General features: G+C 42.7%; 2 protein-coding genes across 2 annotated transcripts; both read right to left on the reverse strand.

The window, feature by feature from the left end:
• Positions 1–3,950: 3,950 nt before the first annotated feature.
• Positions 3,951–8,826, reverse strand: LOC147635988 (uncharacterized). Its single transcript, XM_086802055.1, has 4 exons — positions 8,637–8,826; positions 8,449–8,524; positions 7,552–7,711; positions 3,951–7,400 (listed from the first exon to the last, which is right to left on the reverse strand). The coding sequence occupies exons 1-4, from the start codon at positions 8,824–8,826 to the stop codon at positions 7,152–7,154; spliced, it is 675 nt and encodes a 224-aa protein (XP_086658181.1). The 3' UTR covers positions 3,951–7,151.
• A 238-nt stretch (positions 8,827–9,064) lies between these two features.
• LOC147635989 (arogenate dehydratase 2-like) lies at positions 9,065–14,233 on the reverse strand. The gene is made up of 11 exons (XM_086801419.1): positions 13,247–14,233; positions 11,523–11,590; positions 11,226–11,318; positions 10,942–11,142; positions 10,746–10,826; positions 10,359–10,454; positions 10,119–10,196; positions 9,917–10,006; positions 9,726–9,793; positions 9,546–9,627; positions 9,065–9,390 (listed from the first exon to the last, which is right to left on the reverse strand). Exons 1-11 carry the CDS (start codon positions 13,680–13,682, stop codon positions 9,307–9,309), a joined length of 1,377 nt encoding a protein of 458 aa, XP_086657545.1. The 5' UTR covers positions 13,683–14,233; the 3' UTR covers positions 9,065–9,306.
• Positions 14,234–14,652: the final 419 nt, after the last annotated feature.

Genomic DNA, 14,652 nt, shown 5'->3' on the forward strand with positions numbered 1-14,652 from the left:
TCTACTTTTTGTCTTTGTGATCAAACAATTCTACTTTCAACAATCTGATTCTACTACTAGAAGTTTTGAGATTTTCATCAACACTAGCTGACTTTAGTTCAAGCTTTTTTTTACATCTTTTCACCAACAGTTAGGTATGGCCAACAACTTTTATTTGGTATTCTTTCCAAAGAGGATAAATTAGATGGGTTAAATTACTACCTATTGGAGTTTTATGGTTAGAAATGTCCTTGTTTGGTATTCTTTCCAAAGAGGATAAATTGGATTGATTAAATTACTCCCTATGGAGTTTTATGGTCAGAAATGTCCTTGTTGTTGCTGGCAAAGGGATTATACAGTAGTAGTGACGATCCCCACCTTGGTGTAATTGTTGCTCCTACTACTCCTCAAAGGGGTTAGGGCCAATAGACCCAGTCTCAAGCTACGACTAAGACCAAAGATGGGATTCACATGATGCTCAATCTTTGGCATTGATTGCCTTGTCAATTAAAAGGTCTATTGTTCTGCACATTTGCTCTTATAAAATATCTATGCTTTCTTGGAACACTCTAGAAACTATGTTATAGCTAAAAATGATGCATGCTTTGTTTTTCTCAAAAGGCAACTTGATAATGAGAAAATGTAGGAGGAGGATTCCATGAATGAACACTTAACCAAATTGCAAAACCTAAGAGAACAACTTCTCAACATTGATGAGCTCATTCCTGACAAGGAAATGGTTAACATCACCCTTAACTCTTTACATAAATCTTATCTGGGTTTTAATACTTCTCTCTAGATTTTTTCAGAGGCAATGACAACCCTCTTACCTATCAGAATCTTGTTAGTGTACCATTACAAGAGAGAAACAATCCAGAAATAATGTCTCTAAGAGTTCTTGCAATGGTAGCCAAGGATAAGGGTAAGAAATTTCAATGAAAGACCAATTCAAACAAAATTTTTGAGGCTAAGAGTGATTCCAAACAGCCAAAGAAGGGATTTGCTGGTATTGCAAGAAGCCCGACCATGCAATTGAAATTTTCTTCAAGATTCAACGTAAGGAAAAGAAGAAAAATAAATCCAATGAAGGTTCCATGAATTCTACCTCTTACACAATCAAATATGAAAGAGGACTCTGCTAATGTTGTTGTTCATAAGACTTCTCAATAATGGTTTTTTGCAGTTATACTTTTAAACAGGATATATATCTCAATGCAACTATCTCTAACAGCTTGTTTTTGATAGTGGTGCTTCTAGGCACAAGAAGTTTGGTCAAACATAGACATTGTTCAAGGTGGTTACCCTGTTACATGTGCCAACAATGCATCTTTACCTAGTTAAAAGTATTAGCGAGATAGTTCTCACTACTATTAGTGGTGAGGATCTTTGTCTTTAGAATGTACTTTTTATTCCAAGAATTCAAAAGAGACTATTTTCTATGCCCACTCTAGCAGGGAGGGGTCTTAACGTTGAATTTGTAGATGATAAATGCATTGCCTATGTGATAGAGGATAGGACAAATATATTGTACATACTGGATCTTTAACCAGGGGTGGTTTGTACAAAAATTGGACATATATGGCAAGTGTGATGTTGCTTGTCTAGTGGACATTTCTAATGCAATGAAAGATGCCCAGTTGTAGCATGCTAGGTTTGGCCACACTTCTATTGGTAGTTTGATGCTTTTGCAAAAACACGGGATGCTAGAGGATCTTCCTCAACTTGATCCACCACCAAGATATGTTTGTGAAGGATGCATCCTTGGGCAAACTCTCTCACCAACCTTTCCCAAAGAATATAGCACAGATAGAGCTGATCACAAATTGCAACTCATACACAGTGATGTGTATGGTCTAATGAGGATTACGTCTTTGGAAGGAAACTTATACTTTGTTACATTCATTGATGACTATAGCAAGTACGGCTGGTCTTACCTTGTGAAAGAAAAACCAGAGGTATTTCCTCATTTTAAAGATTTTTTTTCTATGGTTGAAAATCAAACCAACTTAAAAGTACAAACTCTCCGTAGACCAAGGGGAGGAATATACATCTAATGCATTCAAAGATTTTTTGGCACAAAAAGGCATCAAGCATCAGTGTGCTACTCCTTATAAAGCACATCAAAGTAGTGTTACTACTGAGAGATGAAATGTGACTCTCATGGAGATGGTTAAATGCACGATAAAAGGTCAGCAGCTCCCACACAAGTTTTGGATTGAAGTAGTTATTTGTGCTACCTATGTGCTAAATAGGTGTCCCACTAAAGCTTTGAAGACTATCACTCCTTATGAGGCTTGGTTCAATCAAAAACCTAAGGTTAAACACATGCGTGTTTTTAATGGGTTAGAAGCACCTTGCAAGATAGCAAATTGTATGCTCCTTTGCAGAGTAGAACCAGATCCGATACTAGAACCACTTCTTTAGCAGATATTGCTGAGTTTGCATTTCTTAGGTCTCTACATGTAGGATGAAATTCATGCCATCTAGAAAAATGGTACTTGGGATTTAGTGGATCTACCCCTTGGCAAGAAAGCTATCGATACTAAGTGGGTTTTTCAAAGTCAAGAGAAAGGTAAATGGATCCATTGATAAATTTAAGGCCAGACTTATTGCGAAAGGTTATGCACAGCAAAAAGGGATTGATTATGATGAAACTTTTGCTTCCACTTCATGTATGACCATTAGCCGATTTGTCATCGCTTTGGTAGCCCACTATGGATGGAAAGTGCACCAATTGGATATCAAAAGGACATTCCTAAATGGTGACTTGCAAGAAGAAGCTTATGTAAGTCAACTAACTAGTTTTTCCCAAGAACAAAAGATATGCTTATTTGACTAGACATGGATTTCAAAAAAATCATATGGAAAGCACTTTATTCGTGAAAAAGCACAAGCAGGATTTCCATATTTTCATTCTCTATGTAGATGACATGCTAGTGACTGGCACCAATGAGGATTTCATTATGGCTTTCAAAGCTGGCCTTGCCTCAAATTTTGAGATGTCAAATCTTGGTCTTTTGCACTACTACTTGGGTATGCAATAAGATGATAATATAGTCATTAAGCGGTCATCAAACATCAACACAGCTCAAGAGGTTCAATATGGAAAGTTGCAAACCAATATCTACACCAATGAAACTTGGTATAAAGCTTAGTCTATATGATGCCGATAAACCATTCGATATCTGCAATCTGTACACTATGCACCAAGATTTATACAGTAAATCACCAATATCTTGCAAACTACCAAGAATCTAAAGAAACTAGGTAAATGTTGAAAAAAACTAGGATTTATGAACAGATTTGATGAAGGAAACCACTAATCAAGAAAATTTTGCACTAAACTCAGAGAATAAATTTTTTGAAAATAGTGGTTAGTATGTATCCAAAAATGATTAACACTCATCTCATTGTTAATCCACACAATTCAAGATAAAAGAAATTCTAAAAAATTATGTAAAACTTAATTAAGCCCTAGATTATGATTCAACAATAAAATTTTCATTCCATTTATCACTTATAAAAACTGGGAGTATAGAAAGGCATCACATTTACAACTTGGATTATTAAAAAACCACCACGTAGAAAACTTGGATTTTATAAAACACGCAGCTTTTATACAAAATTCACATTATAAACCGTTGCATACATTTTAAAAAATAAATAAATAACCATCACATATAATCACGTACAAAACTTGAAACTTCCAACAAATACACCGTCCACGCTTGATGGAAGGGGTTTGGATTTCTGCTTTTTGCTTGTATCTTTTTGCTCTTTTTGCTATCTGTCAAAAAAATACCTCTTAAACTAAAATGTAAAACTAAGTAATCTCAAGCCACAAATAAAGCTTGCTTCTACCTTGGGACAGTGCTCCTCTACCATTAACTACTAGTGTCATGATTGTGTCAAGAGATAGATGTGCAACAAAAGACGAGCAAACACACATTACACAGTAATAATCCTCCTTGTATCATGAGCAGAGCCCAACTCAATATTCATTGCAAAGATGATCAATTTTATATTGATCTCAACCCAAGTTGTGTTACAAATCCCGGATCTTCACGTAAAAGCTACCTGCCAAATCCTCTCTTTGCTCTCCAAATGCTTGTGTACTGGCGCGCTAAGAAGCTCCTTGAGATACAGAACTGTGATGATTTAGATGAGATGTGAAGTACCAATTTATAGACAAAATTCATGTCCAAGGGGCCACCTTTTGCAAGCCCTACGATGGTATGTCATAAAAGTCACTCAAATGTGTTTACAATGGGCTAAATAGGTGCCCAACCCTTTGCTCCTTGGCCAAGCTTCATGCTTATGCTACCCAGAACTGGTCCAAAACTCCCCACATTGTGTCCATGTTGCTACTCATACAAGCTATTGTCCAAACGAGCCCTGGTTGATATCAGTCCACCTTATGCTTGCATGTCGGTTGCATTCTCCCCTTACTAACACTACAATTGTTGTCAACTATATGGCGTCCAGAAAAAAGCTACCCACAAACAAAAAAAACAATCCAATCTCCCCCAAAGAACTAACTGGCTTGAAAGCTAAGTGATTGTTCTTGCATCCACTTCAAAGGCTAACATTCATCTACACCTCTTCAGCACCAACACTCGTAAACAAAACTCTTCACAATGCCGCTAACCAATCTCCTCTTGAAAAGGAAGGTACTGGTCACTGGTTCAATACCTCCTGCTGGACTGTGGACACCTCATGAGAATCGTCCCGTCAAGAACCCTCCTTATGTTGCTCCCTGAAAACACTGAAGCACTTCCATCAAGCCACTTTGCATCACCAAGACTCATTGTGCACTATCTAAAACAATCCAGTAGATGAAAAAGTCTGCAAGATAACAGCTACTCTGCAAAACTGACGATTACAGCCTATTTCCAACTGCATCTCCTTGGCCCCATATGCTCAGACCAACATCTCTCGACTCCAAAACCCAATATGCGCAAACCAACCCCTCTCAACTCCAAAACCTGATATGCGCAAACCAACATCTCTCAACTCCAAGACCCAATATGTGCAAACCAACATCTCTCAACTCCAAGACCCAATGTGCTCAAACCGACATCTCCAAACTCCAAGCCGGGTTGCATGACTTGATCCCCTCTTTGGACAACTTGTGGAGCATACTCAAGAAAATAAACTCTGTAATAAAAGCAATGATCATGGCACGCATCGCCTTACCAACATCCAAGAAGACTGCTTAAAACTCATCAATAGTCGATGAGCACACATCCACTGACATGTGCTCTAGTGATCTCACTATGACCAAAGAGACCACCAATGGTGGCAAAAACTCCATCATGCTTTAATGAAAAACAGGACTAGAGCCATCCAATTGTTTGGCCTGGAATGCTTCTTGAGACATTTGCCCACTGGAACTATGCTGACCCATTATGTAGGTTTGTCATCATCTTGAGAATGCTTCTTGAGACATTTGCCCACAGGAACTATCCCATTATGTATAGCCCCTAGGTTTGTCATCATCCTTGTCCTTGTGCTTCTGGTAGCGTGTTCCTTGAGGTTGCCGTCCCTGCCAGACCACAGAAAACTCCAACATGTACACCATCCAATTGTTTCGCTTGGAATGCTTCTTGAGACATTTGCCCACTGGAACTATGATGAACCATTATGTATGTGTGACATGTGAGAGGTTAAGACCGTAGTAATCACAACCTTAGTCTGACTAAACTGCACTTAATGATGTTTAAGAGATAGACAGATATGTGTCAATGCAATGCAGCTATATTATATGAAGAATGCGGTTACAATGAGATCCAAATGGATCTGTACTGCTGAATATGCTGCCTATATGCTGAAAATGCGGGATGAACTGCTGTCCACTCTTTCCCTTGTCTCCTGGGAAGGAAACGCTGAAGGGAGGCTTTGGAACAGACGCTGAATGCTGATGCGTTACTGATTATGATGCTGAGGATGATGCGTTAACTGCGACTGCTGCTGATGATGATGCGTTAACTGCAACTGCTGCTGATGATGAGCCTGAAACGCTTGATGATGATCCAGATGAGGATGCGCTTGACTGATGGGCTTGGATCACTGAATGAAGAGGCACCTGAATATATAGGCCAACATGCTGCTGGTCGGCCAGCACTAATCCACCACTTGCTGTCGGCTGCCCCATAAATGCCTGGAAAATGCCTATTAAATTGCATAAATGCTAGTAAAATACCTGATAATGTTTGATGATGCTAATGATGCCCTAGAATGATGCCATGTCACTTTACACCTGACTGGTGTGCACGTGACATTCCCCGCTGCTAAACTGTTGCTGGGTGATAACCTGGCAACCTTCGACTCCTCTGCGATCCTTCTCCTCCGAACCACTGCCCCCTTCTGTCTTCTGCTGGGACTGAGGCCGTCTGCAGGAGTGAAATCCTTTGAGCCAAGACTCTATGTACTGCAGGAACTGAATGGCAAATACCTGAGTCACCCCTGACCTGCCTGTGGAAACCTTTCACCTACCATCTCCGTCGTACCTGAAGCTCTGAACCTCCTGAGGCGATGTTGGAGCAAACTTCCGTCTTCTGTGGAAGAGAAACCCCCTGCTGCTGCCAGTTGAAGCCCAAAACTTATGTCCTCCTTTGAGTCCTTCTTCCCTGAGAGTTCATGGGCAACATGTATGCAAGACTGACTGCTAAGATGACTGCTATGCAAGCCATGTGCAACCCTATATGCTGTGCAAGAATGCAGATGGATGGGTTACTGATGCAGACCTAAGGGAAAATCCCTAAGGGTGGCTGGTAAAATTTTGAGAACTGGGTTTAACTGTGCGGAAGCGATAAAAATGATGACTGACTGAATGACTGATGGAATGAACATGCTCTAAGGCTGGTTACCCTGTAACGCTCTGATACCAATGTGACATGTGAGAGGTTGAGACCGTAGTAATCACAACCTTAGTCTGACTAAACTGCACTTAATGATGTTTAAGAGATAGACAGATATGTGTCAATGCAATGCAGCTATATTATATGAAGAATGCGGTTACAATGAGATCCAAATGGATCTGTACTGCTGAATATGCTGCCTATATGCTGAAAATGCGGGATGAACTGCTGTCCACTCTTTCCCTTGTCTCCTGGGAAGGAAACGCTGAAGGGAGGCTTTGGAACAGATGCTGAATGCTGATGCGTTACTGATTATGATGCTGAGGATGATGCGTTAACTGCAACTGCTGCTGATGATGATGCGTTAACTGCAACTGCTGCTGATGATGAGCCTGAAACGCTTGATGATGATCCAGATGAGGATGCGCTTGACCGATGGGCTTGGATCACTGAATGAAGAGGCGCCTGAATATATAGGCCAACATGCTGCTGGTCGGCCAGCACTAATGCAGTCGGCCAGATGTCATGTCCACCACTTGCTGTCGGCTGCCCCATAAATGCCTAGAAAATGCCTATTAAATTGCATAAATGCCAGTAAAATACCTGATAATGTCTGATGATGCTAATGATGCCCTAGAATGATGCCATGTCACTGTACACCTGACTGGTGTGCACGTGACAGTATGGCCCCTAGGTTTGTCATCATCCTTACCCTTGTGCTTCTGGTAGTGTGTTCCTTGAGGTTGTCGTCCCTGCCAGACCACAGAAAACTCCAACATGTAGGCCATGTTGGACAATGGCAGTCATATGCTCTGCCTGTGGTGAGTACGCCATGTGCTCCATCATATGCATTGAGACCGCCATACGGTCTTCTAAATCATGTTGAAAATTTGAAAACTTCAACTCTGCAAAGGTATCGAAAACTGATGCTTTCCAAACCCTAATTAGGTAGGCAAATCACATGGAATGCTGGAAAAGATTGCAAGCATCCTAGGCAAACTAATACAAATCTAATCTTTTCCCAAAGTTGATTGTGCTTTCCTGAAGCTACTAGGGGCTTAGACCCTAGTCAATCAAGCAACCAAACAGATGAAATGCTTTTAAAAAAAGCTACTAGCTAAACTCTACTAATACCAAGACTACTAGAGTTGTAATTGTGTTAGCGACATGTGCAACCAAAGACAAGCAAACACAAAACACAGGCTCGTAATCCTAGTGCTAATCCTTGCATTATGTACAATAAATGAGAGCACAACTAAATGTTCTACATACAAAGGTGAGGAATTCCCTACTAGCTCAGCCCAAGTTATTGCAGAGCCAGATCTTCAAGCAATCGCTAGCTGCCATATCCTCTCCTTGCTCTCCAAATCTGTGCTAGTTCATTGAGAAGCTCCTTGAGATAGATAATATTCAATGGCTTGAATGAGGGGCTAACAGACAAATTCCTATCCAATTGGCTTGAATGGCTTGAATGAGGGGCTAACAGACAAATTCCTATCCAATTGGCTGTGTCACAAAAGGTACTTGATATTTCATACTAGGCTGAAAAGGTGCCCAACCCTTGGCCCCTTGGACACGGTGATCTTAACATGCTTAAGCTGCCCAAAACTGGTCCAAAACTGCCCTGTGGGCTGCCCACGCAAGCCCTGGCTGCAGGCTGCCCACACTGCTAGCTGCTGTCCGCCCTGTACTTGGAGGTGGGTCACATCCACTTTCTTGAAGTCTCCAATCCTCCTTAAGGGTGCCCTTTACTTCCTGTGTTTTGGATAAAGTTTGCGTATGAGGTGCAGCCTCTACTTCTCATTGCATTCGTGTGGGTCTCCACTATTGCAAGGTGCTCTTCAAAGTCAATATTCCTTTTGCAAGCAAAGAATCTGTACTTGGAGATGGATAAAGCATACATTGACTTTGTCTTGTGTTGGAAGACTTCCTTGATGAAGGAGAGCTGCTTTGCCCCTTTCCATGAGCCGTTCAAGGCTTGAATCATGTCCTCAAATACAAAAGGCAGACTCATAAGGTGTTGCTTGTCAAGCTGAAAGCTCCCCGAAGCAGTGTGGAGCTTGCAAACCAGCTGCAGAGCAGGACCCCTTGGAGGACTGGATTCTACACAGGCTGCAGTATGGCTACATGGTGCAAGCTGAGCCGTAGACGAGAAGCTTCTCAGCTCTCTACCCCAAAGCTCAAAATTATGGGGCTGTGCCGAGAGAGAGAGAGAGAGAGAGAGAGAGAGAATAACTATTAGTCAATAAAATAAGTTATGCACAATCGGTTATGTCCAAGAGTATACATAAGTATATGTCTGCATTCAATTCAAAATCACTAGTAATTCAGCTGTTATTTTTAGAGTTCAAGGGGAAAAATCAATAATACATGCAGCCACAGTGTGTGTACAAGAGCTGGCATGAAATATATACAATTATAGTAAAATCCATACGCTTGCACTGTTTTATTTGTAGGTGAAACCTGCTTAAGAGGCGGCTGCAGATACCCCCCTGGTGGATGTGATATCCATAGGGTAGCTCCCAAGAACTCGTAAGAATGTTGCAAACTCCTGATACCATTTAACCATAGCCACATTATGAATTACATTTCATTATCGTGCAAAGATGCTTAGTGAAAGCCCACAACCTTTTAAGAGGGTCAATAAGATCCATAAACACCATGGTACGGGATCGGTTGAGAAAGTGTGCTCTCTGAGAGGCTTACCTGTAGCTGTCCAAGAGCGTTTTGTGCCTTTGGATCAGCCATGGAAGCCTCAAAATCAATGTAAAAAAGGTAATCAAAATACCTGCATGTGTATCCATGAAAACCTTGGTTCATATGGAATTTTTCACATACCCAAATAGATCCATTAGCATGTTCACGCTAGACAGATACGTAGCTTACTTTGCAATGCCGTTGTTGCTGTCGTCCACCACCCGCATCGGTTTCTTTCTCTGCGGGCGGCTTTCAATCTGGGACATTGAGGAAACAGTACATAAAACAAGTAAAAAGTGACAGTGTCAGCAAAACAAGGATTATGACCAAAACTCAATTAGGACACAGATTATAACCAAAGCTAAATCGTGAGATAAGACCTTTGTAAGGTTAATATTTCGTAAAGAGAAAACTGCAAGAGCCTTGAACAGAACCCCCGGCCCTTCCTCTAGAGTGAAGACTATACTTGTCTGGGATTAAAAACATGAAAAAAGAGACATCATGACAGGGCATCATCCTAAAGAAGTGACTATAGACATCATGTAAGGCATCTTTGTAGCTTAGTCTGTGCAGAAGCACTACCTTGAAAGCTCTATCAGTCCGTGGAATGATGGGCTCCCGTGCTAGCATGAGGAATCGGGTCACGTTATCCACATCATCCTGCATAGATGCAACCAGCAAATTGTCATTACTGCCCCGATCAGGCCAAAACAGCTTCAAAGCATCCAATGATATACATTTCCTGTGCTCTGGCTTGCAATAAGATCCTCCAGACACAAAAAAACACACACCCCCACATGAAAAATGGATTGATCTTCAAACCTGAATGCCCTCAGCAAGTATTTCCAAGCCATAAATCTCTGCGGCTCGTGCACTGGCAACAGCTCCCGTTTCAGTAAGGCCATGCTGCGCTATGAACTGCCAATTTGTATTTGTCCCAGTTAGAAAAGCAGTCAATTCCTTTAATACTGCCATGCAGAATCAGGCAATTTCTCACACAAGCAAGAAGCTCAGGCAATTTCTCACACTTCTGGAAATGGGCACGCATGCAAGCGCACACCTACTCGCATGCACCCACAAGCGTGCATGCACATGGGTTTGTTGAGTGCATGCTCGTGTGTGTGTGTGTGTGTGTGTGTGTGTGTTGGGGGGGGAGGGGGGGGGGGGGGGGAGGGGGGTTTGTTGGAAGCGGGAATTTGACTGATATACCTGAGCAGCACCAGCAGTGTCATCAACTGCCTCACGAATCACACCAAGCTTCGAGAGGGTTCCCTCACACTGTGCCAGTGCCTAAAGTACAGGGAAAGTGTGTAAGCAACCCCAGAATATACTTGCAATACAAGAAGGCATGGCATGAACTATATCCCCTAAAAACTATCAGGAACAGACCCATATCACAAAATACCTGTTGGTGGCTGACGACTCGTTTCAGCTCCTGTTTTTTGACTCCAGGCAATGCAAGGAGGCAGTGATGAACAGGAAATTGAATTTCTCCAACTATGTGAAGCCTGTGGCGAAGCAACAAGTCGTAATTCCTGTGTATGCTTCCACCCAGTGAGTTCTCAATGGGAAGAACTGCCCGGTCCACAAGCCAAAGTTCCACTGCCTGTGTCAGAAACCATGTGATTAGGTTTAGTTGGAGTAACAATGCTGGTTTAAGGCCACCTGAAGTCATCCACCCCATGTTACCTGAAATGCTGCTTCAAATTGCTCGCAAGGGACCGCTTCGCACTGCGGAAATGCTTTGGCAGCTGCAGCCTCGCTGTATGCCCCAGGGACACCCTTTATACTCAAAAACAAGCCCAAGGTTAAAGGTGAAGAAGGGAACCCATTGCTCCCTAAGAGCCTCAATATGAGGGAATAAACAAACATGCAGAGTCCCTGAATCTGTATTTCCAATTTATGTCAAATGAAGGTCAATTACTGATGGTGAAGGTTTTCTAAGCAGCCAGACAGATTGATTAAAGAATGATACGTGATTTGCACCTGGTAAGCAACCCGGACACAGGATCCATGGGACGGAGGGGTTGTCAGATCCGTCACAGACAATGGCTCTGCAAAATTGCATGAATTCTCAATCATATCAGTAAAATCCATCAGAATCTGCTAAGCACAAATGCATCAAACCAGCGGAATAGGCACACTTAAACCCATCAGAGCCATATCTAGCAGCTTTCCCATGAAACTAACAGAACAAACACCCCATCTGAACCATATCCAAATCAAACCAGCAGATTCCTCATTAAAATATTGGTAGAAGATGAATTAACTAAATCTCAGCAAACTAGCATTTGACTGCACTTGAACCCATCTAAACCCCAAACCTGCATCATCAAACTCGCAGATTCCTCAATGTTCCAAAAAAAAAATTGCATCTCTGCCCACCGGAGCCATGCCCACACCAGCTGAAAAGGAAAGGGATAATGGAGAGGAACAAACTTGGAAGAGTAAGCAGACTTCTTGATTAGTCTATGAAGTCATAATTCATACACAACTGAGCCAAATCCACATCATCAACTAGCAAATTCTTCAAGAAAACACCAGTGTCAGTGCATCTGTACCCATGTGAGGGAGACTCGCATCATCCAATCTATTAGATTTCTCGCATTTTATAGCCATCAGAGTCATGCCTGCATTATTAAACTAGTACATTTCTTGCATTTACGCCCATCAGAGCCATGCCCACATTATCAACCAAAATGTTTATTGCATTTACACCCATCAAAGCCATGTTGGCATGTTTCTACCCTTGTGAGCCAAACTTACATAATCAAACTAGTAGATATCTTGCATTCATACCCATCAGTTTCCTCTTTGAACCATCAGTGTTAGTGTGTTTCTAGTTATATGAGCCAAAGTGACATCATCAAACTGTCGCACCCTGCAACAGGGACCAACCTGCATCCAGAGCACCAAACACATGCACACATACGCAACGAAAACAACGCACACTCAACAAAAACAGTTGATGGATTTATCAACCCAACTACAGGCCTCACTGCTTTAGAGCACCCCAGATGTGCATGGGCGAATACACCTCCAGATCATAGACCACCTTGCCCACAGATGACCTGTACCATTGCTGCCGATCACCAAAGGATTTGGCAGTCGTAAATCCAAACCCATACCCTACTCACTCACACACAGTGCTTTTGTGAGATGAGGTCCTATTAGTAACCCTGCTTTTATGAGGTATTAACGAACTTTCCAATAGTCAACTACTAACCCAAGTTACACCTTGCATGACCCATAGTATTAAACCTAGACAGTCCATGCCAAGGATGTGTAACACAAACTAGTAGATTTGTTTCATTTATTGCTCACATCATCAAACTAGCACATGGAGGTGTAACATCAATGCCATGCCCATATCAGCACTAGCAAATATCTCATCATTTGTACCCATGGGAGACATACCCACATAATAAGACCAGCAAAATTTTTCAGTAATTGAGCGGTGCAAATACACTCGCATTCATTGAAGCCACACCCAAATGATCAAACCAGCAAAAACCACCAGAATTTTCAACAATCATTTGCACCCATACCCACATCATCAAACTAGCAATGCATTTGTATTGAATGGAAACACCCCCCCCCCCCCCTCCCAACACACAAAAAGAAAAAAGGCAAAATCCAGTTGAAAACTTGTGCTCAAAAGCAACACACGCGTGCGCATGCACAAAATTGAGAGGAGGAGAGGGACAAACTTGGGAGAGTAAGCAGATTTGTGGAAGAAGAAGTGGTGACGAGAGCCGGGTTCTGAGGGTCGGTTAAAGCATTTAGTTCAAGCTTGGGGGAGGGCTTGTCGACTTGAGTTGCCCACTGGCTCGTGATCACGGCGCAGACGCTTCTCCATTGCGCTCCACGGCCAAGATAATCCGTAGTATTTGTTGTTGATGCTGATGATGGGGGATGATCGGCCAATGTATGGCCTGGGGCTTGCCCCATCTCATAGGAAACTGCCCTAACTTGTCCTACCCTATACAAATCCCTACACTGCCTACTGCTACCTGTACAGTCCTCTAACCTTCCCCAGTGCCGCCGTGTTCTAGTCAGCTTCCTAAGATCTTGGTTTGTGATTATGTCCCTCATATTGAAGACCCTGGACAGCGCAGTGGAATCGGCATTATGGACGGTGGCCATTTATGCTATCTGCTTTTTGCTTTTTTCTTCTTACGATCTGGTTAGAATTATGTGTGCGCAATGGGATGGAGATGAAGCCTCCAACCTCGGATTCAACCAGGAAACTGCAGCGAAGGAGATTGGGGATTCTGATGCGGAAATTACGGTTCCTGCTGCAGAGAGAATTTGATGCTTGAAGAAATAGAGATTCGGATGGGAGTGGGACGGGAATACACTGGAGAATAAGGGTTCCTGTTGCAGGCGACGTATGGGCAGTAGGGTTTTCTGCTGCGGAATGCGAGAGCTTCAATGGGGCAAATGCGATCGTGGGCGATGGTGAGACAGACTGTTCTATGATCACCAAGGGGAGTGGGGGAAGGTGAAGGGGGGCCTATAAGTAGGCAAATGGGGGTAGGAAATGTGGCAGTGGAGGTTGGTGATCCTCGCCCTCCCTCCAGAGAGCAAACAACAACAGCAAACAACACGACCTGTGTCACACACGCACGTACAGTTGGACCTCCACTGAGAGAAAACGAACCCGGGCATGGGCATTTACGGAACACCATGACTCACCTAGAGAGAGACGAGAAAATGAGTTGAAAGGGGCACGTCAGCGAGCTGTCGGCGGGGCACACCACATGCGAAACTACGCTAGCAAAACGTAAGCATGAACACAGGCTTTACTCGAGGAACTTGAAGGAGGAGTGAGCCACCAAAGTAACCGAAAAGGGGGGACGTCTGCAGCCTGTAAAATTCCCCCAGTGCCACGCTAGGTTAAGGGCCAACTAAAACAAGAACCCATGAGGTGACTCTATTCACACAATGGTGGCCACTAGCCACTGGTGGGCAAGGGCGGTGGCTTGATGTCCAAAGAGCACCTACAACATCTCTCTCTCTCCCCGTTGGTCGTATATGCCCCACCATTGGTCATATATGCTCTCGTGTTGCATTCTACCGGCGTTAATACCTCTCTCTCTCTCTCTCTCTCTCT

This window comes from Cibotium barometz, chromosome 8 (genome assembly GCF_041138505.1).
Source record: "Cibotium barometz isolate CiBa-2024 chromosome 8, ASM4113850v1, whole genome shotgun sequence".
NCBI classification, from domain to species: Eukaryota; Viridiplantae; Streptophyta; class Polypodiopsida; order Cyatheales; family Cibotiaceae; genus Cibotium; species Cibotium barometz.

What these genes read in the sequence shown, in the direction of transcription:
- LOC147635988 (XM_086802055.1), bottom strand. Translation starts at nt 8,826, where the DNA reads ATGATTCAAGCCTTGAACGGCTCATGGAAAGGGGCAAAGCAGCTCTCC. An exon ending in CACAGGGCAGTTTTGGACCA is followed by an intron (nt 7,712 to 8,448) that starts GTTTTGGGCAGC and finishes AACATGATTTAG; the next exon opens with AAGACCGTATGGCGGTCTCA. An exon ending in ACACTACCAGAAGCACAAGG is followed by an intron (nt 7,401 to 7,551) that starts GTAAGGATGATG and finishes GGCATTTTCTAG; the next exon opens with GCATTTATGGGGCAGCCGAC.
- LOC147635989 (XM_086801419.1), bottom strand. Translation starts at nt 13,682, where the DNA reads ATGGCCACCGTCCATAATGCCGATTCCACTGCGCTGTCCAGGGTCTTC. An exon ending in AATTTGAAGCAGCATTTCAG is followed by an intron (nt 11,143 to 11,225) that starts GTAACATGGGGT and finishes TTTCTGACACAG; the next exon opens with GCAGTGGAACTTTGGCTTGT. An exon ending in ACGCTCTTGGACAGCTACAG is followed by an intron (nt 9,391 to 9,545) that starts GTAAGCCTCTCA and finishes AAATGGTATCAG; the next exon opens with GAGTTTGCAACATTCTTACG.